At 43.2% G+C, this 26,708-nt stretch overlaps 1 protein-coding gene across 8 annotated transcripts in view; it reads left to right on the top strand.

Annotated features, from left to right (window-relative positions):
- Positions 1-26,708, top strand: part of PTPN3 (protein tyrosine phosphatase non-receptor type 3) — a 163,823-nt gene that overhangs the window by 88,219 nt on the left and 48,896 nt on the right. For 7 of the 8 annotated variants that reach the window (XM_032240311.1, XM_032240308.1, XM_032240312.1 and 4 more), the window contains 7 exons: positions 3,510-3,554; positions 7,432-7,484; positions 14,447-14,567; positions 15,700-15,787; positions 19,301-19,389; positions 24,048-24,111; positions 25,625-25,797. In XM_032240311.1, the coding sequence (XP_032096202.1) occupies positions 3,510-3,554; positions 7,432-7,484; positions 14,447-14,567; positions 15,700-15,787; positions 19,301-19,389; positions 24,048-24,111; positions 25,625-25,797 (633 nt within the window). Of the gene's footprint in view, positions 1-1,840; positions 1,863-3,509; positions 3,555-7,431; positions 7,485-14,446; positions 14,568-15,699; positions 15,788-19,300; positions 19,390-24,047; positions 24,112-25,624; positions 25,798-26,708 lie in introns of those variants that run through there. The other variant, XM_032240315.1, reaches the window with a different exon arrangement.

The raw sequence follows: 26,708 nt of genomic DNA, 5'->3' as shown, positions 1-26,708 counted from the left end.
AAAAAAAAAAAAAAAAAAAAAAAAAAACACAACATGAATAATATATGTGTGTATACATGTATATGTGTCTTTTATGTATATTATATATAATACATGTGTGATTATGTATATACATGTATGTACATGTGTACATCCGTGTGTGTGGTTCTAACCAGTGGGTTTTTTAAAAATCACAACTCCATAGTAAAAATATATTTTGTTTCATAGTAAAAATATATTTTGTTTCAGAAAAAATATATTTTTTTCTCAAAAATATATTTTGTTCTAACCAGTGGGTTTTTTAAAAATCACAACTCCATAGTAAAAATACATTCTGTTTCAGAATACAGTACACATATATAAATTACTGAAGCAAACATTTTGTAAAACTATAGTAAGTTGCAAGTACTCTAAAGTTTCCTATTCTATTTCATTTCTTGAAAAAATGCCAACTGTGATGCATTGAATTGATTGTACAGCCAACTGGGAGGGTCCAGCCCCAAATGTGGATGGCACTGCCTCACCTAGCGATTGTCACCCGACTCCTGTCTCCTCCCCGTAACACTAGAGCCCCAGGTTTGTGGCATCCACTGGGCATGTTAGAGGCCTCCAGTGGCTGAACTTGAGAGAGAGTATTCCTACGGCCAGCGCATCCCAGGAGTTTGTCACCAGGGCCTATCCTAGCCATTGGCCATCCTCTTCCATACCCTGTGGAAGAGAAGCCCACTTCTCTGGGAGTTGACAGAATCTTCCTGCTGAGCCTTCCTGTCGTCTGAGGGACATCTGTGGAAATTTAGGGCATTCATGATGGAGAGAAGCCTCAGGCACAAATGAAGGCTGCCTTCAGATCTTTTCAGTAGTCATGGGAAAAGAGGAACTGGATGTGCAGGATCATAGAATTATGGCCAGTGGGTGGAGGCTACAGAGAGGCAGATTTTAGTGCAGAATGAGTAATAAACAGCGTGTGTGTGTGTCTCCTAAAATTCAGTGGCTCACAGCTGACACCCCACCCCACTTTCCATCTTAAGAAGGGTGATGTCCCATTGCAGAATAGAATGTTAACTATCACCTTCTGGGATTTGGGCATGAGATTTCTCTTAATGTGGCAGGAGCCATGGTGGGAGCCACCCCATAACTCTTATAGAGCTGGTGGCCCACCTGGACTGCCAGATTTTTTTTTTCTGAAACAGGGTCTTACTATGTTGCCCAGACTGGCTTCAAACTCGTGGGATCAAAGGATCCTCCCTCAGCCTCCTGAGTAGCTGGGATTATAGGCACACACCACCATCCCCAGCTACCAAATCATTGTGTCCTGGACCAGGCTTCTACCATTAATTCACGTGCTTTAAAAAATATATAAAATGAAAGATTTTACTTATATACCTGGCACATAGTATCTTATCCCGGCTTTGTAGTTCCTGTTTAAGGAAATTCCCTCTGAAGGAAATTTTAGCTCTCAAGAGTCAAAGAAGGTGTATAGACAGGTGGTATCTGTTGGTTTTGTTTGTTTGTTAAGGATCTAGGCGGAGAGACTTTCATTGCGTTTTTCTGAAGTTGAAGTCATGGATGTGGTACATGCAAGAGAGGTCGTTACATTTCTGAAGTTAGGCATCCCAAACATCTCTTCTAAAGAACTATCCTGTATTCTCATTGTTAAATAAATATCTTCTTTATTGTGAGCCTCCACAACTGCTGTTTCTGATAAATTTAGATCATTCTAAGCAGAATTTTATATACTGGCAATCTCAAAAGTAGGCTCCTTCAAGATTCCTAGGAAGCCTCCTAAGCTTGGGTTGTGTTCCACTATTCTAGTTTCTTTGCATATGATGATGCCATGGGGTTGACTCAGAAACTTTGCTCAATAGATGACAAGGCAGCCTTTGGTGAGTGGTGAGCTCGTGCATCTTCTCAGCTATATCCCTAGGAAGACATACTGATTAGCTGAGCTTGTCAGTGAAAGCCCAGATTTGCCACTAGATTATCTATAACTCTCCGTTCTCTTTTTTCTCTCAGTAGCATTGTAGGAGGAGAGAACACTTAAGTCTGGTTGACTGTCAGCTTGGATAAACATAGAAACAAACTAGAAAGAACTGATGATGTTATCCTTGGTAGAAAAGATGGTGATTCCCATACCAAATAGGTGTGAATCAGCAAATGTATGTTGTATTGTCTCTCAAGCCTAGGGTGTTCAATACACTGTGAGTAGTTAATTATAATCAAAGTAATAATATCAGAGTTATGACATAGATCCTAAGCTTTGTAGCCATTAAACATTAAACATATAAGAAATTTGTAGCATAGTGAGTTTTTTTAAATAACATGATCATCCAGGTTAACATAAGACACAGCTGCCCTCACATATCCTATCTGAGCTTTGATTTTGTCTTGTATAAAAATGGAGATAGTGGTACCTACCTTACAGAGTTATGAGGCTGAAATAAGAGGGAAAGTTACGACGTAGGACCATGTACACAGCCCAGAACTGGGCAAATAGGAGGTCGTAATACTGTTTGAAGCATTCCCATCTCATAAAGCCAGTTCCTTGACCTTATAAATTTGAAGGAATAATTAAACTAATTTGTTTAAATTGTTAAAATTATTCCTCTCCTGCCCCTGTTCACTTCTGCCCTGTCTATATTAGATTTCAGGAGGTTTCCCTTTTGTCATCTTGGCCAGACACTGGAATGTCTATCCCATTTGAATCTGGGTTTTAAAAAAGCGTGGTAGCTAGTGGCCAAGTGTCACATGTGTGCCACATCCCTAATTAGAAGTCTCCCCTAGGCGCTTCCTGGCCTGCACAATGCTGCCGACGGCCTTCTTTCCCCACTCCCCAGGCAGAGGAGCAAAGTCACAGGCTGAGGGGCCTTCCACGACTTGCCCACAAAACAGGTCTGGAGTTCGGAAGTTACATTTACTGGTTGCGCAGAGATGAGTGCAGAATTCAGCTTGGAGGTCCTGGCAGCTTCGAGTTTACTGATGTTTATGCTTTTGCTCATGTACCCACAGTTCCTGGGACACAGGAAAATGCTCAGCTGGGGTTCTGCACCCCAGCCAAGGAAGTGTCTTCACAGACTCCCCTCCTTTTAGCAACTTCATGCAGGGAGAGCTTGGGTGGACAGATGCCAGCATGGTGTTCAGAACAGTGACCCTGCCAGTGTGTGGGCACCACCTGTGCAGAGAACCTGTGGGTTCTGGTCCTCAAGGGCGGGGGTGCTCACTGACAGCAGAACCCACAGCACCAGCCCATCTTTAATGGGCTGTTTCCACCTCATTTATCCCTACTCAGCCCTCCGTAGGACAGCCTGCACTGGCAGAAAATTGCCCCCACCAATTGAGACACAGGGCACCAACGTGAGCCATCAGTAATGACAGGGCAGCTTTGCAGAACGTAAGATAGCACCTGATACCTTGGAACAAAACTGTATTTTTATGTATCTTTCGCATGTACAGCTCTTGTCTTTGACTCATCAAACTTTTTTTTTTCATTATTTCAGTTTGAGTATGAATTAATGTAAACAATTATTTCATAGGCACTTGTATTTCCTACAATTGAAGATGGATATTTGTGAAGGAAGGTAATGAGAATTTTATATTTTTCTTTTCCTGTTAGACTAGCAAAATTCCTGGCTTTAATCTAATGAGGGTTCATTTCTGGTAACAGTATCAAATCTAAAAGAGGAGTGGATGTGGAAAGCATCCTGTACAGCATTAGGCTTTGGACATCTGTTTTTATTATATGGCTGAGAGAGGCTAAGGATTGATCAACTTTGTTTCATGTTATTTTGGTTTTATTACAAAGGATGCAGCTATCTTTCTGGTAAAGACCTGAGAAATTTTAAAGGGAGGAGAGGACCCAGAATGCACAATGGGCTTCATTCAGGAAGGCAGAGCCAGCCTAATTTAGGTCCACTTCTGAACCCCTTAGCACCTCCGGATGACTCATTTTCTCTCTGGGAAGGTTTTTGCTCATCTGCCTGTGATTCAGTGCTTCTTGTGTTACCAAGACCATCTCGGTAGCTGGAAGGGAGAGGAAATTCTAAGTCAGTGGTCCCTGAGCTACCTCCTCCAAATCCTTAGTCTTTTCTTGACTTAGGGAAGAAACTGTAGCAGGTAAACCAGTGGGAACAGCACAGCATATTCCCAATCTCTCTACCCTGCCCCCCACCCCTGTGAGTTTAGCCCTGGGGAGGAGGGTCTTCAGAGGCTACCAGCGTGCTGTACCGTAAGGGAGTGTGTAGTCTCACTGTGGAAATGAGAAAGTAGCCCATGAAGCAATTAGGAAACAATCAGAACCAATAATGGCAGTGGAGACCACAGTCGTCATAAGATTTTAGGAGTTCCTGCTGGTGTGAGCTGCAAAAGCCTTTGTAGATTGCTGGGATGAGCCAGAATTGAGGTGGGTAGAGAAGTGAGGAGGTGGATTTCCCTGGGCAGTGAGAAGACACCCCACCCCCACAGTCCCACTTGGAAACAGAATGCTGAGAGCTTACAGGAGAATAGAGAGGGCTGTTCGTGTCCCACGTAGGCGGGCATCTTACATCCAGCAGGCAGAAGAGAGCTGTTGAAGGCTTTTAGGCAGGAAGGATGTGGCAAGAGCCATATCCGCAAAGATAGTATCCGTGTACACAAGGGAAGACGGGCAGAGGCCAGGGCGGTTCAGTCTGGATGGAAGGGAATGGTCAGCCCTCAAGTAAGCTGTTGTAGCATCCAGGCCAGAGACTCAGGGGCATGGCAGTGAAGAAGGTGGGGAGAGGAGGTGGGAAGTTTGAAACAAGAGACACCTTGAAGAAGGGATTTCCAGAGCCTGATGACTGTTGAGCACTCATAGAATTACAGAATTCTCATCACTTAGCTCATCCTCCCATTCAAGGTAGGAATGAATCACTTCCCTAGCACAATCTACAGGTCTTCGGGCTTTTGCTTGATCACCCCCAGTGAGGGGGAGCTCACCCTTTCATGAGGCAGCATTTTTACATTTTAGGGTAACTCAAGGTTGAAATTACCAACCCCTCTCCTGGGTCCAGGCTGTCCTTAGCAGCAGCAGAAACCCATTCTGTCCTCCTCCTCTGCACACTTAAGTCTTTTCCACAGATAGTTTGCAAACACATTTTATGAGACGGGCACTAAACTGTGCTGGCCAAATAAGGCCAGGGCCTTGCCTCCCCAGGAGCTTTTAGTCTAACTCTGCAAATACTGGAAATGGATTGTCTTCAGTGTTTCTTCTCCAAACAAAATGCTCCTTGTTGTTTCCATGTGAGTCAGGGCAAATCTGTTGAGGGCCACATCCTGGTTTCCATCTCTGGCCCCTGTCAGGTCCTCACCACCTCTCTGAGGAGAGGGTCTCTGCTGCCAAATGCATCTCAGATGTAGATCAAGCTATTTGTAACTGCGGGTCTTTCAACAGGCCCAGTGGGCCTGTTGAAAAATAGCATTTTTCCTAAGTGTCAAATTGTCCCAACTTATTTGAGCTATCCCTGGTAGCCAGCACTCAAGGTGTCATCATCTCCTTCTTTCTAAGATGTTTGATCTCATCCAAGCCCTTCACTCAGCAGGGGGAGACCCTGAAGTCCAGAGGGAAAGAAGGGATGTGTCTAGGAACATGTGGCCGAGTAAAGAGCAGAACAAAGGCTTTTGGTGTTCCCTGGTATGTATTTGGAACACCATTCTTTGGAAATGTTTTCCTTTCTGACTTCTTCCATCTAGAGGGAACCTCCTCAGCCTCTTTTCTAAGTTGTTCCCCAAATCCTAATCACCTGCTCTTTCTCCAGCCGGGATACTGGCTTAGATTTAATCGAACCCCATCTTGTTAGGAGAGCAAATAGCTGATACTCATCCTATTTCTGTCTGTCCTCCCCACGGGCTCTCAAGATCTCCAGATGAAGAAACGGATGGTGAGATCCCTGGGCCACATCTGTAACTTTAGGGATTTCATTTATAAGTCCCAGCAGGAACACAGAGTCACTTGAGGAACAATGGCCTCAGATAGGAAAAGTTGTCTTCATATGCAGCTGCGGAACCCTTCTGGGGGGCCACATTATCAGAAAGGTGGAGTGATTCACATCTTGGATACTTCATGAGCTGCCATAGAAACTGTGTTTTCTCTACTTCCCACTGGTTTGCTGGGAAGAATGCTTTTAAAGTCCCAGTGGATCCCAGTGTTGCTGTTAATGATTCCTCTTTTTTTTTTTTTTTTTGAGACGGAGTCTTGCTCTGTTGCCAGGCTGGAGTGCAGTGGCACAATCTCGGCTCACTGCAATCTCCTCCTCCTGGATTCAAGCGATTCTTCCGCCTCAGCCTCCCGAGTACCTGGGACCACAGGCACATGCCACCACCACACCTGGCTAATTTTTATGCTTTTAGTAGAGATGGGGTTTCACCATGTTGGCCAGGATGGTCTCGATCTCTTGACCTCGTGATCTGCCCTCCTAGGCCTCCCAAAGTGCTGGGATTACAGGCGCGAGCCACCGCGCCTGGCCGGATTCCTCTCTTTATCAGTGGTCTCCTCATCCTGCAAGCCCTCCTTCCTGTCATCCCCTTACCTGTTCTGCCCAGCAGTGACCCCTGCTCCAGGTCTGCTGGGTGAGCTCCTGGGCGGGCCATGGAGTCTGCAGTTGAATGCAGAAGAGAAGAGGGATCAATTAGAGAATTCAAAATATGACTGAGACAGAGGTGGAGTCATTGGCAGAAACAGGCACCAGGGAAAGCACTGAGTTTGAGGAAAGGAGAACAAGGCCAACCCAAGATCATTATTTTTAGAGAATGGCACGAAGACTGAGAGATAGACAGATCCCTGAACTCTGTCATCTTCAGGATGGTAAATAGACAAGGGATCCTAAGTCATCATAATTAGTTAATTAAGAAATTGCAGGTTTTAAAATTCAAAGTACTTCCTACTCTTCGCTTCTGTGAGGATGTTACTATTTTAGAAAGAGGGTAATCAAGAACCAAAGGGTGATTAAAACTCAGGAATTTAGTCAGAGAGCCCTATGATGAGTCTCGGGTCTTTACTAGAAAGATTTGAAGGTTCCCCATTGATCTCAGAGTACAATTTTTTCACTTTTTGTTCATATTGGAGATACGAGCCTGACCCTTCTTGACCAGCCAAAACGCTGGCAGCATTAGACCTTTAGCTTCATGTGTTTGTGATGGGTATTATTTTAAACATGAAAAGGTTGTATTTAAAAAAATATTTAGTGTGTTACATTTACCTTTACTGTTTGAGATTGATTTGTGTCACAAAGTTGCATTTGTTACAATTCATTTTTCTAACAATTCTCCACTGCCCACTGGTTTGCTGGGAAGAATGCTTTTAAATTCTTCCCAGAATTGTAACAATTTTTGTTTTGTATTGGTTAATCAAAGCAAAGAAAGACATGTGCTACCCATGATCTATGAATGTTTCAGGCTGTTGTTGGTTCTTTTGACTTTACTAATATGTTTTTCTCCTGATAGGTTAACCTGCCCTCTTAACTCAGCAGTGGTTCTAGCATCCTATGCCGTACAATGTAAGTCATGAAGGGAGCATTTCCTGGGCGGACAGATTGTTCTGATCAGTGTATGGAGGAAGTCACCAGTTCCTCCTGCTTGACTGATTCCTCTTCCCCAGGAATCCTGCTGGGTAGCACTGGGCAGCATATCTTGGCTGTCCAGATAGTCCCACTTCTTCCCAGACTTGCCCTCTCCTGTGGCGTGTGGATGTTGGATTAAGGAAGATATTTAAGGGGAAAGGTGTGGCGTTTTCTCCAACAGAGCCCATCAGACAGTAGACATTTGTTGCACATTGCATTTTCTAGAACCTTTGCTCAGGCATTTGATTTGATCTTCATACAAATCCCAGTGGGACAAATATTTTTATCAGTCATCTCTTACACACGTGGAAACCTAGACCCGGCTGGGTTAAGAAATTTGCTGGAAGTCACCTCTGCTGCTTGCTTGGTGCTACTCTAAAACATTGCAGGGATCTTAGGAATTTCTTTTTGGAGTTTTACTATAGCTAATGGCTTATATATTGATCTATAGCAGTACTGTTCAATAGAAATATAATGTGGGCCATATATGTAACTCTTAAATTTTCTAGGACCCTCATTTAAAAAAGGTAAAATGAAACAGGAGATTTTTTTATGTTTTATTTAAAGCAATATATTCAAAATATTAGCATTTTAACTTAATGTAAAAAGTTATTAGCAAGATATTTTACATTTTTTTTTATGCTAAGTCTTTGACGGTACCTCTCAATTTGGACTAACCGCACGTGGCTAGTAGCTACCATATTGGATAGAAAGTCCAGATGGAATTTTCTTCAAGGCTCGTTTAAACTGGAGTAGGAATCCGCTCTTTCAATCAGCAAAACTTTATCGAGGGTATATTCCCTTCCAAGCTGTGCAGGTAGATGCTGGGTAGGCACAATGAAAAGAACATATAGCCAGATGAGAGCGAACTGTTACTTTACAGTAAGTAGCTTTGTGGTGGCAATACAGTTCATCAACATAGTACTCAGGTAGAGCTGTTTGCAGCTCAAGACCTAAGAAATCTCTTCTACCTTCCCATAAGCCCAAACCATCTTGGCCTATTACCCTGTTGACCTACTATGTGGTAGACAGTTAAGGTAGCAAGATGGTCAGGTCTGAGAATAGGCACTGGCTGAACTACATACCCTGCTCTGGTCTCAGAAGAGGCAAAATAGCAAGAGAAGGCTGATGCGGCCTGCTGAGGTGGCCCTAGGTCCTAGGCCCTAGGCCCTAGGTGGCCTACTTCCCTACCAGGAAAGAACAGAAATGAGGGAGGTAAAGAGCAAGGTGGCTGGGCCTGCAGCTTACCCACCCACCTGCATGGAACCAGTAATTGGAGGGCAAGGGACATCAAAGATGACCACCTGTGACCCTATTCACAAGTAAGACAAGACCCAGAGTTAGTCTCTCCATCCATCCTGCATCCTAGTGGGAAACTCAAAGAGGTGAATGGGCCTGGGTGGATTTGAACCTTCCCTTCTCCCTACAGTATACCTAGGACAGGCCTGGCCATGTCACGTCCATGTGGGAAGTGGCATGATCACCAATCAGCTTGTATTCTCATTGATCTCTAGACCTTGTGAACTGTCACTGCCAGGCCAATCAGCTGAGGAGACTGGACTGAGCTTCCCCATATCTCAGAGCAGGGTTGGTGTTCACAGCCTGAGCTTCAGGTTTATGAGGCAGGAACACTAAGTAGAATACGAGCACATTCGTTTTAAATCCTGGCATCCCTGGCCCAGTGTGGTGGCTCATGCACGTAATCCCAGTACTTTGGGAGGCCAAGACGGGAGGATCACTTGAACCCTGGAGTTTGCAACCAGCCTGGGTAATGTAGTAGGACCCTGTCTCTACAAAAAAATAACTAGCTGGGCATGGTGGCATGTACCTGTAGTCTTAGTACTTTCTAAGGCTGAGGCAGGAGGATCACTTGAACCCAGGAGGTCAAGACCAGCATGGGCAACACAGTGAAACCCCATCTCTACAAAAAACAGAAAAATTAGCTGGATGTATTGGTGTGGTACCTGTAGTCCCAGCTAGTAGGGAGAATGAGAGGGGCAGTATATATATTGAACCCCGGAGGTTGAGGCTGCAGTGAGCCATAATCATGCAATTGCCACTCCAGCCTTTGTGACAGAGTAAGACCCTGTCTCAAAAAAAAAAAAAAAAAATCTGGTGTCTCTGTTGGCCATGACGAGTGATTTAAGACAGCTCTCAATGTGGCTACTTGGTTCAAATTAAGCAATAATGTGAAGGTGGTCTGTAACTGAAACATCTTTATTGTTGGACCATGTCTGGCCAAATCATTGAGAACCAGACTGGAGCCATATTACCTAGGTATCACCTTGTGCACTTGTACCTGCCCGACTTTAAGACTCTCCAGGCCTCAGTTTCATTACCTGTCACATGAGGATAATAAGTGTTTCCTTCATAGGGTTGTAGTGAGGATGAAATGAGTTACTGTATGTAAAGCTGTTAGAATCGTACATGGTATGTAGCAAGTGTTAACTCTTAACTGTATTTTCATGTCTGCCCAGAAGAAAGCTGTCAAGGAATTGCCTATTGTAAACAGTAAATTCTATTTCGAGTAAAATTTAAGAACCAAATAAAAAAATCTATGCCAAGCTTTAGTAGTCAAGTTCCCTTCTGTAAAGAACTGATAGAATGGGGGCTAAAGAAGTTATTGGCACTTAAAAAAGTACAAACTGGCTTCAGTAGAAATATTAACATTACTGTCATGCTAATAAAAGCATGGCTTATCAGGCAAGCGGTTTTGAGTATAAGCTTTTATCCCTCTACCTTCAATAAACATATAATGCATAGCATACATTTCTTTAAGATTATTTCTTGCGCCAGGCATGGTGGCCAACACCTATAATCTCAGCACTTTGGGAGGCTGAGGCGGGCAGACTGCTTGAGCCCAGGAGTTTGAGACCAGCCTGGGCAACACAGTGAAACCCCCTCTCTACAAAATACACAAAAATTAGCTGGGTGTCGTGGTACACCCCTGTAGTTCAAGCTACTAGAGAGGCTGAGTTGAGAGGATTGTTTGGGCCCCGGAGGTTGAGGCTGCAGTGAGCCCTAATTGCACCACTGTACTCCGGACTGAGCAACAGAATGAGACCCTGTCTCAAAAAAAAAAAAAAAAAAAAAAAATTATTATATATGAAATTACAGGATCAAAAGGTATGCCCATATTTTATGATATATTTTGCTAAATTCTTCTAAGAGGGGCATCTAATATAATGATAAGTCCTCACTATGACCAGCTAACCAAAAGCACATTTTCCTTTACATAAAAAATATAGTCAGGGACAGTGATTTGCACCTATAATCCCAGCTACCCAAGAGGCTGGTGGGAGGATTGCGTGAGCCCAGGAATTAGAGGCTGCCATGAGCCATGATTGTGCCACTGCATGCCAGCCTGGGCAACAGAGCAATCCCATCTCTTAAAACAACAACAACAACAAAAAAGTGATCTGCTGGTAAAGTACCTGAAAATACACAATGGTGGAAAATTGTTAATGGCCTGTCAAGGCTTTATGAAGCTCAAAGAATAAAGTATGTTTTTTTGAAATATGTGTTTATTCCAGAATGTTCTGTGGACCTCTGCCACATAGAGGTCTGCACCAGCCTCAGGGTGCACAGGTAGATAAGACACACTGCTCTCCCCAAGGAGCCTGCAGCCTATAGGGAGGCAGATGTGGATGATACTTGCAGTGGACATGGCCACCAGGAATGTACTTCATCCTGCTTGGGGAGAGGGGCGAGCATCTGGGAAAATGTCCTAGGAATGACCCCTGAGAACCACCTGTAAGATCTGGTTGGAGTTGGATGAATAGCAGGTAAAAGACTTTCCCAGTACGACAACTGGACAGCTTGGAAGTGCTGTACATTGGAACCTGGGATGTGTACCCTCTCTTTGCTGTAAAACATAAAATAGTATCAACCAGAAGAAAGCGTAGAACTTAAAAGACAAGGTATTTCCCACATAAGCACTTCCACTTCTGTTTGCTAAAATTAGCTTTTGCATGTGTTTCTTCCCCACAAATAGGAAATGGATTACTTAGCAGCTTGGAGTGTATAGTGTAGCAAGTAGGTAAGAGTACTCTGGGACTGTGATCAGAGTCTAGCCTCCAGATTAGCAGCTGATCAACAGTGGCAGACCACTTTAGGTCTGTTTCCTTATCTGTTTAGTGGGGATTAAAAGCAGTGCCTATATCACAGGATTCTCCTGAGTATCATGTGAGATGATGTCATTGAAATCAGTGTGAAACCGCCCAGTGTTTTGCAGATGTTTATCACTGTTTAACTTTGTTTCCCCCTAGTGGTTAGCACTGTGCTTTGCACAGAGTAGCCGCTTAAGATTTAAAGTGAAAACCACCCGAAAGGGAGGGTCATTGGTTCTATTTGAAGTTCAGAACATTTGTCAGCAACTTGACTAAAGAGAGAAACTTGCTGTTTGTTTGCAGAATGACACTGGGGTTGGAACTGTTAACTAGTATGATGGATAATCTTATTGGGATCCAGGGGGATCTCCATGAGCTAATGAAACCAACAGAGTAGAAATTCATAGGACTCCATCTTGAGGCTCAGGAAAGTCACTTACAGCATTTGGTTGGCCTTTGGGGACATGCCTGCCATCATCAAATGGCCAGCTGCGGCTCACAGGCCTGGCAGGCAGGCTGGCTGGCTGGTAGGAGCACTAACTGGGGCTCAGGTCACCTGGGTTCTGATCTTGACCTTGTCCTAAGGGTCTCTTTTTCTTTCCAGACCTCAGTTTCTTCCCTCTTAACATGAGGGGTTTGAAGGAGGTGATTCTAATGCTTTCTAGCACTTTCCTCATTGGGCCTGCTGTGTCAGGGCATCTAAATGATTTCCTATGAATGCACTATTGTATATTTAGCTCTGCACAAACTCACCAGCTATATAGCCTTGACATTTCTTTCCGTAACTTGGCCACACTTGGCTGGCCTTAACACCCTGTAGTCCAACGTAGACCAAGTCTGCATACATAGGTCACTTGGTTCTCTGCCCTTTTCCCCTTCCAGAATTGAACTTTGCATCAGCCTCTGTACAGATCAGTTCCGAGCACCTACTGTGTGCCATGCCTGGTGCTGGGCCCTAAAGGTGAGTCAGACCCATTCCCAGCACTCAAGGCACAGTGTAGGAAGGAAACAGATTCCTTCATTATGTTGCAGATCTCAAAGAGCAGCCCTGTGGTGTGAGGGCAGTTAGGTGAGCAAAGCTGAGTGAGACATGACCTTTGCATCTACTATTTTTTTGTTTTTGTTTGTTTGTTTGTTTCCATTTTGAGATGGAGTCTGGCTCTGTCACCCAGGCTGGAGTACAGTGGCACAATCTTGATTCACTGCAACCTCCACGATTCTCATGCCTCCGCCTCCAAGTAACTGGGATTACAGGCCTGTGCCACCACGTCGGGCTAATTTGTATTTATAGTAGAGACTAGGTTTTACCACGTTGACTATGCTGGTCTCAAACCCCTGACCTCAGGTGATCCACCCACCTTGGCTTCCCAGAGTTGGGATTATAGGCATGAGCTACTGTGCCCGGCCGCATTGCCCTTTCAACTTTCTGGAGAAATTCACCCAAGCAGCCACCTGGCTCACCCACTTCCCTTTTGAGAATGGCCACAAAGTATTACTGTATCTTTCCCATACTCTGTGCTTGTAACAGAGGAGTTATTTGATTTGGAAATCTTTGGTGTTGAATTGAGAGTCCATAGGAGCCTCCTGGCATTGCAGCAAGCTGCAGGAAGAAATTCAGTAAAATAATTGGAAAGATCAGGGCTAATATATATATTTTTAATGAAATAGAAGGTTTTTTTGTTTTGTTTGTCAAGAAAATGGACTACGAGATCAGTTGCCACATGAGAGCTAGAGATTGTCTTCTCACTTCTGTTTTTAGACAAATGGGAAAACTGTAGATAAGGGAAGTGGTTGTCCTCAGGTCCCGTAAACCTGGTCCTTGGCTCTTCACCTGGTGCCATCCTTTTTCCCAGTTTCCTCAATGGTGCAGACACCCAGATGGTTTGAGTCCTTGGGGTACTCGGACACTTGCACAGGTTGAGCACTGCACAACTCTCAGAAATGCCCATCACTTCATAGGCATCAGCAATTCAGTTCATGTTCGCAGACAACAGTCAAGGGTCTCAAGGGAGCAGTACCATTTGGCCCAGGGGCTAGTCTGGAGGTCACCCTTCTCATTCTCTCTGCAGCTGCAGGTGCCTAATGTGATTCCCCTGATAGCCCCAGAATCTCTCTTCATATTTTCTAACTCCCCTTAGAATGTGTCTTTCTCCCTAGGAAATTTGCTGTCGCCCGAACCCTGACTCTTCAGCTTTACTCCCACCTACCCCTTGTCCTTGTGGCCTCTGAGCACATCCTGGTCCTCTTTCTTCCACACCTCCCTGAATCCCAGGGGATGGGTTAGGATGCAGAGAGTGGTCAAGTCAGCATGGCCTCCCTTCTGCCTACACCCAGTTTTTAGAGCAGATTGGTTCAGTGTTACGGTAACCTTGGGGTATGGTAGAGAAAGCCTGCACCATACGTGGCATACGGATCATGGCATTTTTCCCAGTGGGTTCTCATTATCCAGGGGCATGAGTGCAAACTGCTGTGCTGACCGCAGTGTATGGAAGAGGTATGGGATTAGAACAGGGCCTAGGTTCAAACACCATTTCCCAGTTTTCTCCCACTATATCCTTGGGGAGAATGAGAATTTGGTTGGATCATGTGTGATAGTATCTTAGCACATAGTGAAGGCTCAGATAAGTGTGGAATCTGGAGCTAGCACGAAGCTTCAGTTCGTGTGGTACAGAACTTACCAAAGAGCATTTCCAATTAATGTTATTCTGGTGATGCTGTAGATGCTTGTAAATACAGACCATTTTAAATAGGCAAAACTAATTATGACTTTCCCTTATTCTGTCTTGATAGCTGATTTTGGAGACTATAATTCTTCCATACATCATCCAGGCTATCTTTCTGATAGTCACTTTATACCCGATCAGAATGATGACTTTTTAACAAAAGTCGAATCTCTGCATGAGCAGCACAGGTGAGGCGGGCTGGGGTGGCCTACTTTGGGAACTTGGGTCGGGTATTTTCAGACATCATATCCCTTTGTGTTTGATGCAACCTCTTTCTTTTGTGCATGAATCCTCTTTCAAGATGTCGGGGGTTTTTGAACCTTTGAGCTGGTACGGTGGCAGATATATTTGGCATAACTAGCATTTCTGTAAAGTGTAAAATCCAGTAAGAGTTTAGGGTGATGGCTGCTGTGTCCTTTTCAAGATGTTATTGAAATCAATAAATTCCTGAAGGAAATGCCCATTTTGAAATCTGATTGCCCCTCCAATGGACTGTACCAAGGTAAACCTCTTAGCAGTTTACCACATTTAATTTAAAAAAAAACTATTCCTTCAGGTCTTATCAAACAGACAGACGGATGTAAAATGCTGACCAGTCTTCTGGGTTCAGTTCATGAAAAGTGCCCTATGTCCAAGTGGGGAGCACCAGCCTTCCGCAGTTGCCTCTGCATGTTTGTTGCGAGCCTCAGCTCTGGCACATATGCCCAATTCTGGCTCCTCTTCCCCTTATTTCACTTAAAGCTACAGCAGCAGCTGCTCAGACCAGTCAAATAAAGGCCACCCTGACCAAGAAGGCCAGCTCTCAAGGGACCGCTCTCTTCTTGGGAAAGCCATAAAAACAAAGGCCAGGCAACTGAGTGTCCTTTCTAAGAAGGTACTGCCAAACCTCTCTCCCAGAATTATTCCCGGGGCAGAAGTCAATGTCCTAAAATAGTACCAGGCCAGTGGCGTTTGAAAGTTTGAGGCCACTGCTGAAAGAATGGATAAAGGCAGAGAGACCTGAAGATTCCCTACTAATTAGCAACTTGGAATAATTAGGGCAGAGATTCTAAAGGTAACAGTCTTCTCCATCTGAATACTGAAAGCTCACTAAAGGGGAAGTATTATTTAATTTAAAAACGAGAGGGTTAGAGGGAGTCACATTCAAGGGATAAGAAGAAAAACTTGGCTTAGTAGAACTTAGCGTTAGATTGTTTAAGATTGATAACATAAGACATTTCATAACCTTACAGAAATGCTATCAAATGTTCTAGATTTTTTAAAATCGGAGTTAATGTTCTCTATTTATTGGTTGAACCCTGCTTTTTGTCTTTTCTGTAGTGGGCTAAAGCAATCAGAAGCAGAATCCTGCTATATCAACATAGCGCGGACCCTGGACTTCTATGGAGTAGAACTGCATGGTGGTAGGGTATGTATCCTTGTCATTCTTGGATCAGACATTATGATAATCTCTGAAAGTTTGAAAACTTCTTTGATGAAAGTTTCTTTTTCATTATCACAGGACTTTTTAAAAGATACTTGGAAGGTTTATTAAGTCATACTGAATTTTTTGTTTGTCAGTTGTCCAATTGCTTTTTTTAATGTTCACTTTTATACTTGAAGACTTTTTCCTTTTGAGGGTTCAGGGGACTAGAAACTGGTAATTTTTGTAAAACCATTTTATATTATGGTTTTAAAAGACAAAAAATAGGTTTAAATTCATTTGTCAAGTGACTGTTTAAGGAACCAAGATTTCAAGTACTTAATCTCAAGTGCTGCTCAAATTAGAGCTAGTTACTCAAATATGATAGTTTTTTAAAAGATTACGGTGGTTTGATTGTGAAAATCAATAAATATTTTAAACTAGTCATGGCTATTTTAATCAGATTTACTAACATCCGTCATCTGCCAAGCAATTTCTATGCACCAGTGGATTATTTCCTGCAGTGATACCTCGAGTTCTCTATATTATCATGAACCCCATTTTACATATGGAGAAACTGATACTCAGGGACTTAACCAAGGTCACACAGCACACAAGTTGTAGCTTCAGCACATGACCCCGCACTGTCTAATTAGTATCTGACCTTTCAGCAGTGACATACATTCTCTTTCTGTGATTGGCCCTCATCATAACCAAAAGGAAGCAAATATTAATTGAGTACCTACTATTAACTAGCCTTTATCCAGATGCTTTCATATGAGACCATAAGGTCTCATCTTGGGATCATAGAAACCTTGTGAAATCAACTTTCTAGTTATCCCTGTTTTATAAATGAGGAAACTGAGGCTCATAGAGATTGAGTAAATACTCAAATTTTAAACCTATATATTTTCAAAGTTTATAGAAGCACTTTCATTTATTGGTTTCACTTCGGTCCCTTTACAGTCCTGTGAGGTAGGCAAGTTGTGATACAGATAATAAGGAAGGAAAAAGGAATTAGATCTTGCAAAATAACAACTTTGGGACTTGACTGTTCATTTTTATTTCATTTGCAAATAATACTTTATCTTAGATAGAATGTTTTGGAGAACTTTAATCAGTGGCGAAGCAGGACTTTATATCTGCCTGAGTTGAGCTGTGCTCTCCTACCCCAAGAACTGTCAGTGAAATGACTCTCAAGGGCTCTGAGGCCAGATAATACCTGCCTGGCTAAGACCCCCAAGGTACCAGAGGGGGTTTGGTCATAGTAGGCTGACCTACATGAACTAACAACCCTTGAATCTCCATTGCTTCATATCACAAGGTTTATCTTTCAGTAATTGAACATTTACATTGAGTCCAGGAATCTTCCAGGGCAGTCCCCCTGGCCACTGCAATAACTCAGCAGTCAAGGCTGCTTCCGTGTCATGGCCATCTTCCCGTATGGCCTCCATGTTTGTCATAAGGGAACAGGAGGCTGCAGGGTTACACACCAGCTCTTAAATGCTTCAGCCCCAAAGAGACATACATTCCTCCTGCTCAGAGCACAGGGGACAGAACTATTCACCGAGCTCTGCCTTCTGCAGGGGGAGCTGGTGAATGGAGGTTGGGCCTGGGAATTCAGTGAGCAGTAACTGTGCTGCAAGGGTTGAGGTGCATACTGAAAGACCACAGGATTAGGAGATTTGGGACCTGCTCTTTGGCTCGCCCAAACCATTCATTTATTTCTTTGTACACTCAATTTTTATTTCCTTTGCTAATTTGTTCTGTCACACCTGCTTTATACTCCCTCTATTATGACCTTGAGTATCACATTTAAATGCACTTCTACCCTTCATCAAGCAAATTCAGTTTTGTTGTAAGTGTGTGATTTCTGTTGGGTACTGATGGTGAATACTTTCTGGACTTTCCACCGTATCAGCACTGTTTTGTTTGTCCTGTTTCTCTAACTCCATGTTCACTTTGCGATTCACAAATGATTTGCCCCACAGCAAAGGGGAAATGGACATTTCTTATGCCTTTCACATGACTCTTCTGCAAACTCCATAGGCCAAGCCCCCTTCTAGGTTTTTATCTTCTCTCATTTCAGCCTGATAAAAACCCTTTGAGGTGGGTTCTATCATCTTTATTGTACAAGAAGAAAAACCAAGTCTCAGGGTCCCAAAATTATGCAGCTAGTAGGTGCCAGACTGAAGTCTCACACTCAGTTGTAACTCACTCACACCGTTCCCCCCCTTTATAATTACGTGCATCTGAGCCAGGCACAGTGGCTCACACCTTTAATCCCAGCACTTTGGGATGTCAAGGCAGGAGGATTCCTCAAGCCCAGGAATTCAAGACTGGCCTAGGCAACATAGTGTGACCCTAGCTCTACAAAAAAAATTAGCTGGGCATGGTGGCACATGCCTATAGTCCCAGCTACTTGGGAAGCTGAAGCAGTAGGATCACTTGAGCCCAGGAGGTTGAGGCTGCAGGGAGCCATGTTTGCACCACTGCACTCCAGCCTGGGCATGAAAGCAAGACCCTGTCTCTCAGAGGAAAACCAAACAAACATAAACCAAGTATCTGATTGTGAAAACAGGAAGGTAAATGGCTCAAGAGGAGGAACCGTTTTATTTTTAAATTTTATTTGTACTCACCTTGATCTCAAACAGATTTAAAACAGATTGTAGTGGCTCTGTCTTCTGTATCTTCATTGTCCACAGCAATGCCCAGCAGTTAGGCTCGTGTAAATGTTGGATACATTGGATTTAGAAGCAACCTTTTTTTTTTTTTTAAACAGGGTCTCCCTCTGTTGCCTAGGCTGGAGCGTGGTGGCACAATCACGGCTCACTGCAGCCTCCACTTTTCAGGCTCAAGCAGTCCTCCCACCTCGGCCTCCTGAGTAGCTGGGATTATAGGCATGTGCTGCCACACCCAGCTACTTTTTGTATTTTTTTTGTAGAGACAGGATTTCACCATGTTGCCCAGGTTGGTCTCAAACTCCTTAGCTCAAGGGATCCACCCTCCTTGGCCTTGTAAAGTGCTGGGATTATAGGCGTGAGCCACCTTACCCAGCCAACATTTCTTAAGTAGATTTAGAGTCAGCAGTTCTACACTTAAACACATTTTCATCATCATTTCATAATAGCTAAAGCGTTTACAGTCATGGAAATTGAGATTTGTAAAAAGCTTTGCAAAGGGGTGAGGCCTTTCTGATTTAGTGCTGATTGTTGAAAATTTAAAGCTTGAGTATTCATTTAAATGATTCCATGGAATGAGTGGGCTTATTTGGTAACGTTCTAGACTAGTGACACCCACATGTTGCTTGACAGGCAGTGTTCACTTTAGAAGAATTTGGTGCTTAGTACTTGGGTCTTAAGTATCTGTTAAATGGGGCTTTTTGCCAGTTTTCAGTAACATTTTCCCCTTTGGAGCCTATACATGTTACTATTTATAACAGCGAGGGTGCTTTAAAGCCATCAGAGGGCATCAGCTCAACTGTAACATGCTGTGGATCTGAGATCTTCCTTTTTACAGGATCTGCACAATTTAGACCTGATGATTGGAATTGCTTCCGCGGGCATTGCTGTGTACCGAAAATACATTTGCACAAGTTTCTATCCTTGGTAAGTGCAAACAGTTCTAATTATTTTCTGAATCATGCTTTAAAAATATGCCGAACAAAAGTAATGTTACCTCCCGTTCTAAACGTCTATTTCTGAAGATGGGATAGAGATTTTCCCCCAAGTTTTAACCTCTGACCTCTAAATTGATCCAGATTTAGTACTTGGGAAAATTAGAGTTTGGTTCTCATTAGCATTTCCCTCCCCCAGCTCACCCTGTGGTTGGGAGACTCTGGAAACCCAGTGGATAAAATGATGCAAGGCAGGCCTTGGCATTAAGAAATTTTTCCTGGGCAGTGCATTGGTCAGAATTCAAAGAAGGGCTTTCTCTGGGCAGAAACCATAGTTTCAGCTCTGTTCCTCGGTTATTAATTGAATCTTTACCAAATGTCCAGCTCTGTTCTAAACTCTAAAGAGACCTAGACACGTGCAACTGAGTGCTTGCCCTCTGAGCTTACGGGCCTGGTGGGAAGAGACCTGTAGGCCAGCCTGTCCCTCATTACCCGTGAGTGGAACTGAATTTTGAAGAGAAGTTTGAATTTAATGTGCCAGGCACCAGGGAGCTTTCTTAGGGCAAACACCACCAACATAATACCATCTACATAATGATAATGTGATGGTGCACAGAATAAGGTGCACACATCACCAGGAAGGTAGAGAAGAGTGAGTGCCACAGACGGCGGGAGATGCAGATGGAAAAGGACAAGCAGGGAAAAAAACATGGAGTTTTGGCAAAACAGCGGCAGCAAGGAAGGAAGTTAGGGAATGGGGATAAGAGAAGATTTGGTGCCAGGTATGTGCCACACAGAGTTTGACCTTTGATGTCTAAATCTGCTCCCCAACTTGGGAACATAGAATTTCATTACCTGAAACCCAAAGATGTTCATCACAGCATTATTTATAATGAGAAAAAAACCTGTAAGTAACTTAAAATTATGGAGTATTACATAATAATATGTATGAAATTAACAATGAGTTAATAATATACTCTATTATTATATACTCTTATTATATTTAATATTAGAATAATTACATATTACATATAAATATATAATTATATAATATATAACAAAATTATTATTATTAATAGCTGTAATTACTATTGCATGCTTACTGTGTCCAAGTCCTGTTACTGTGTATTTTCTTTGATTTATCTCCTTTAAACTCAAAATAGGCATTATGTAGGTTATTATCCCCAGTTTTACAGAGGCGGAAACAGAAGTACAAAGAAGTTAAGTAAGATCCTGTCCAGGGTCACACAGCTAATAATAATCAAGAGTAGTTAAAACTCACATCAGAGTCTAGCTCCAGAGCCTATATACTTTTGTTTCAACACTAAAAATGATGTTTGTAGGAAAACCCTTAAGTAGGATACATACTTACAGATGCTTAGTTTCAATATAAACAAATATAAACTTAAATTCAGTTATGTTTCAATATATCCATTTTCCAAAACCAAAAAATGTGACAGCCATGTTCAATTTGACACTAACATCAGTGTCACAGATAGCAGGGTCTCCTTTCCATCTTTCTTTCACCTTGTCTCTGTTAGAAGCCCATCAGAGGAAGCAGGAAACCCCAGCTTGCCTGGCAGGCTATGCCCGGGCAGCTCTCTGGCCCACTCAGGACTAAGATCAGGCTAAGCAGAGGGCAAATGGGCCCAGGGCTCAATTTTTCATACCCAGCCCCTCCAGATGCTGGGGGCTTCCCCCAGGTGTCACAGGCCTAAAGCCCCCTGGGTCCAGCTTAACTGTGGCCGAACTTCCTAAGGGCCCACAGACAAGGGCTGGACCCTCACATTGTGAAGAAGCTGTGGGTCCCACAAGGTCACTGCAGGAGATAAGTGGGGTCTTGATCAGGAGAAGCAGGTTTGTGAACAGAAGCCTTTTCGGTAGAGCCTGCAGGGACTCTTCAACCCCAGGGCTCACCCACAGACCTGCTGAAGCCTCCCTCACCCTTCAGCATCAAGCTGGCTCCTGTCAAGGCCTGGCTCCTGCCTCCAGTGCAAACCTCAGAGACTCCCAGGGTGACAAAGTAGGTACATGGGCAAGTGCCCAGGAGGGGCAGAACGTAAGAAAGGCCCTAAGCCTATAGGGGAAGGCACTAGGATCTGAACACCAGCTGAGCTTTGGCCCAAGGAAAATTCTAGAGAGAAGGGGCAGGGTGTATAGGTGCAGAGATGAGAGAGAACCCAGCTAGTGAGTCGGGAGGAGTGGGGCAGGCCAGGCTGGAGCTGGCCGTGGGCGTGGGGAGCTGCAGGAGAGGGGCCTGATCATGGAAGGCCTCACAGGCCATAGGAGCCTATAGGCTCAGTTCTTAGTGCTCTTATGAAACTCTAGGCTTTCCTGCATGCAATGCTCACAGTTACAGTGATTTACTTACACCCATCATTCTTTATGTGGCACCTGTCTCCCTCACTGGATTATAAGCCTGGCATAGGACTTCATACATCCTAGGCTCTCAGTGTTTTTTTTTTTTCTTATGAATGAATGAAGGGCAATAGGGATCCCCCATGAGGTCCCAAGCGTGGAAATGACAGAGTTCATGTCTGTGCATAATCAGATTTGCTGATTTTCCCACTTGAAGAATTGATTATAAATAATTATTCAGGTGGGGAAATTGGGGTCAGAATGGGAAAGGGATGCTGAGCTGGAACCCTGGGAAGCCTAGGAGGCCTGCCAGGCCCTTCTACAAACCCTGTATATGAAGCCAGCGGTAGGAGAAGTAAGAGGTCCACAGATTGTGTGTGCCAAACAAGGCAAGGTAAGAACTTGGCCAGTGTGGTGGCCCATACCTGTAATCCCAGTACTTTAGGAGGCTGAGGCAGGAGGATCATCTAAGTTCAGGAGTTCGAGACCAGCCTGCCCAACATGGTGAAACCCCATCTCTACTAAAATACAAAAAACCTAGCTGGCCAAGGTGGTGGACGCCTGTAGTCCCAGCTACACAGGAGGCTGAGGCAGGAGAATCGCTTGAACCCCAGAGGCAGAGGTTGTAGTGAACCGAGATTGCGCCATTGCACTCCAGCCTGGGTGACCAAGCAAGACTCTATCCCAAAAAAAAAAAAAAGAAGTCAAAGGGGGAGTTGGTTCTCCCGACTTGTTCTGCAGAACAGGAATTTTTGCATCTGCCAGTTGGCACAGGAGAATTGTGAGGAGACTTCCCAGACTTCAGGGAGTTGTCAGAGCAGTAACACACACTAGAAAGAGTATCTCCAAAAGGGATGAGCCCAAACACCCTTCTCATTCTTAGACTATTAACCTGCAGTCACCCAAGAAAATTTACTTCACAGTTACATCTACCAACAGATTGTTGAAAATAGATGTGCATTAGATAATATTTAATATGTAATAGAGGTATATTGCTGTTCCAGCTGGGGAAATGGCCCATGAGTAGTTCAACTTTCATGTTACCTACACTGCCTCTCCATTCTAGAATGCTCTACCAAGGTCTTCATATGATCCTAGAGAATAGTAAAATGCCTTCATTTCCCCAAAGTATCTCAGAAGTAAAGATTCTAGCAGGGAAATATGTGCCCTTTGTATAGATTACCGAAATTTTGCATAAATGAATGATAGTCGACCCTTAGTGTACTTGGGGGACTGGTTCCAAGATCACTTGTAGTTACCAAAATCCACACAGACTTGTCACACCCTTGGCTCTGCAGAGCTCGTGTATATGAAAAGCCAGCCCTTTGTATATGTGGGTTTCACATCCTGCAAATGCTGTGTTTTCCATCCATGTTTGGTTGAAAAAAATCCCCCACATAGTGGACCCCACAAAGGGATCAACCTTTGTTGATCAAGGGTCAACTGTAAATGTATTTTTTAAGTTGTTTTTAATTAAAGAAACAAGCATTGCAGGTGCACTGTGTGTCAAGGTAGGGACTTGACATTCCTAATCTGCTTGAATCCTCACAAGGCAGCTCTCTGAGAGAGGCAGTGTTTTCTCCACTGTTGGGAAGACTTCATAGTGGAGAGCTTAGGAGCACAGCCTTCAGAGTCAGCTGAGACCAGGGTGCAGGTCCTGGCTCCAGGAATTTCTAGTTGAACGATCTTGAGCACTTTGGTGATGTCTCTGAGCCTCAGTTTCCTCATCTGAAAACTGGGTATAACAACATGTACTTTTCAGGATTGTTGCAGGACTTCATTGAGAGCATGTTTATAGAGCTCTTAGTAGCAGACTAGTATATAAAAAATGCTGAGTTAGTGGTGACTGAATTCTGTTATCTTGCAAATGATAAGTAGGCTACTTGACACGTGGCTGTTAAGTAATGGAGCTGGGGTTCAGGCCAGGTCTCTCCTCTTTCAGTTGCTCCATGCTGCTCTCAGCTGTCTTCCCCATGTATATACCAGCTCATGCAGAGCTGCAGTGCCACAAAAGCAGCTTATAGCAAAGAGAGCGCATGGCCCAGGTTTCTCGTTATTTAAAAGCCACATCATAATCCAGTGGCCCTTATGCGGTGCTCAGCTTCAGTCAGCTACTTGGTGTTAGCCCACAGTAATGGGGCTGCCATCATTTCTGCAGAGAAGTAAACTCTAGGCAGCCAAGAGCCCCCAGTCATCGGGATCATGGAATAAAGGACATGCATTGAGAGGCATCAGCTTCAATCTGGCCGATCCCTGATGTGCTTTGTTTGTGTTTTGTTTTATTTTTTGAAGGGTGAACATTCTCAAAATTTCTTTCAAAAGGAAAAAGTTCTTCATACATCAGCGACAGAAACAGGTAAGTAGTTATGTCTGTGCTTGCTTTGTTTTTTTGTTTGTTTGTTTTGTTTTGTTTTGTTTGTGTGTGTGTGTATGTGTGGTCTCACTATGTTGCCCAAACTGGGCTCAAAGGATCCTCCTGCCTCAGCCTCCCAAGTAACTGGGACTAGAAACATGTACCACTTTGCCCGGGTTCTTGTGTTTTTAAGTTACTTTAGCTTTTAGTTCTTTGAGGGTTGAAGGCAGTTTGCCATGTGCTTAACAAGGAAGAAAGAGCATGCCATTGTGGAGCCAGAGTCTAGAGGATCCAGTGCTTGTCTGTGTAATTCTGCTTGGCTGGTTGGAGGATTAACTTGCTTTGGAGTCAGAGACAGTGGTTCAGATCCTGGCTCTTCCACTTACCAGCTAGACAGGTTACTTAACTTCCCCTAGCCCAGGTTGCCTTGTTTCCAAAAATGCTATAATGCCCACTTCTTAGGGAATTGTGAAGATTAAATAAAAGAGCATTGGTCAAAGCACCTGGCAGAGAGCCCACCGCAAAGTAGCAGTGAATGTCATCAAGGTCTGCTCCCCCCTCCATGATGTGTTGAAACTGCATGATGGCTTGGTAGGTGTATGTATCTCATAAGCAAAATCCATAGCAAATGTGATAACTCCGTTTGCTCATCCATACAGAGAAACAGAACTTAGAGATGAGGAAACGGAGGCTTCCACGGCTAGTGAGTCCGGGAAGCTGGAATTTGAACCAGACCATTACGAATCTGAGACATCAGCTCTTTCCACAACACTACACTCCATCTTTTTATGCTGCATGATTTCACTGTCACTGTGTCCATTTCCCAGTTTTTCAAAGTTAATGTGTGCTTAAAATGGCCTCACAGAGCAGTGAACTCTTAGAAATAAGGACACAAAAGATCAGAGCAGCTAGGACTGGAATCTGGATCGCCTGACCACTCAGTACAAGATTCAAGATGGTAAAAGAAATACATAAGATGGCAATTTAACATGAAAACAGAAAACCTAAACTCATGCAGAATGCAGGCAAAGCAAATGACTTAAATGATTATTATATATGAGCACTGGATTCAACTCTGTGCTTTGTGGAAAGCAAGTAGAGAAAAACCCAAAGGTTATAAACTTGCTGTTGTCTGATAGATGAAAGAGTATTTCTTTAGGAGAGAGATGTTCCCAGAGCTAAAATTTAAAAGGAATGTATCAGACGGTTTTTATCTGGTTGCTCCAAATATATCCAGCCTAGAAATGTAAACAGATTTGAAATCAAAGCATTCGTGAAGGACCACAGATGATGATAAAGAATAGATTCTGGTCATCTCTAATACCATGTTCATAAAGACAGCTAACAAATCATGCTCTTGAATATTCCGGTAACACTGGTTTGTGGCCAAGTCATTTTGAAACCAGTTTTCTGCTGTCTGTTGCCTCTTACCTCATTTCACCAATGTGGGCTAAATGCTTGCAATTCCTTGCTCCTATTTCTGTGTGGGTGAAATCTTGACTGTTTTTCCTCCCAGGCTGAATCCAGGGAACATATCGTGGCCTTCAACATGCTGAATTACCGATCTTGCAAAAACTTGTGGAAATCCTGTGTTGAGCACCATACATTCTTTCAGGCAAAGAAGCTACTACCTCAGGAAAAGAATGTTCTGTCTCAGTACTGGACTATGGGCTCTAGGAACACCAAAAAGTGAGTGTGCTATAAAGACTCTATCCATACTAGGCTGAGATGTAAATGCATCCTGTTCATCAGTGAATAGAGGACATTGTTGGGCAGAGAAGGGAACCCATCGTCCAGGGGCCCCAGGCATTGGATCTCTGAACCATGACTAAAAGCCTCCCGGGGGCAACAGTGTCTAAGGGACATCTCATGTTCCCAGCGTTTGTTTCTGTCCCCTAACTCTGCTGAATTCAGTGTTCCCAAACAGCCAGAATTGCAGCTGCACCCTGCACTGCGACATAATAAAGGAAGTGGAGCAATGGCTGTGTGTGTCTCCTGGTGGCAGCGTATTGGGCTATCCCAGCCTGATGCCACTGTGCCAGCCTCTCCCACAGAACATGAATTCCGTAAGATGTTCTGTAAAAATGAATGAAGGAATAGGAAAAGATTTCCAGAGTCAAGTGACTTTGGGATATGTTGCCTATAATAATTACAAAATAGTAGTAATCACAGTTGATAATTACTGAGCATTTACTTGGTGCTGGGCACATAATTATATTTGATTCTTACAACTCTCCTATGAGATAGGTACTTTTATCCACAGGAATGATATTCAAAATATTTAATGACTAGTACAGGAAAAGAAATGGATGTAAAATTATATATTTTTTATATAAATATATATAAATTTTTAAATTCTAATTTAGATAAAAATATATTCTCTAAATAAAATGATTATTGGTACAGTAAAAGAAATGGATATAAATTTATATATATAATTCATATATACATTTTAAAATTCTAATTTAGATAAATTTATTTATTCTCTAAATGAAATAACCATGCAGTTTATATTTTTATTTCTTTGTTCTTCGACTACCTTGTAAGTATAAGAGATAGCATGAATTGTCTATTTATTCTTCTGTTTTTTTTTTTTTTTT

This window comes from Sapajus apella, unplaced genomic scaffold (genome assembly GCF_009761245.1).
Source record: "Sapajus apella isolate SASKATOON/1434 unplaced genomic scaffold, GSC_monkey_1.0 scaffold46, whole genome shotgun sequence".
Taxonomy (NCBI): Eukaryota; Metazoa; Chordata; class Mammalia; order Primates; family Cebidae; genus Sapajus; species Sapajus apella.
The sequence above is the reverse complement of the archived record's forward strand: the minus strand, read 5'-3'. Positions and strand labels throughout refer to the sequence as shown.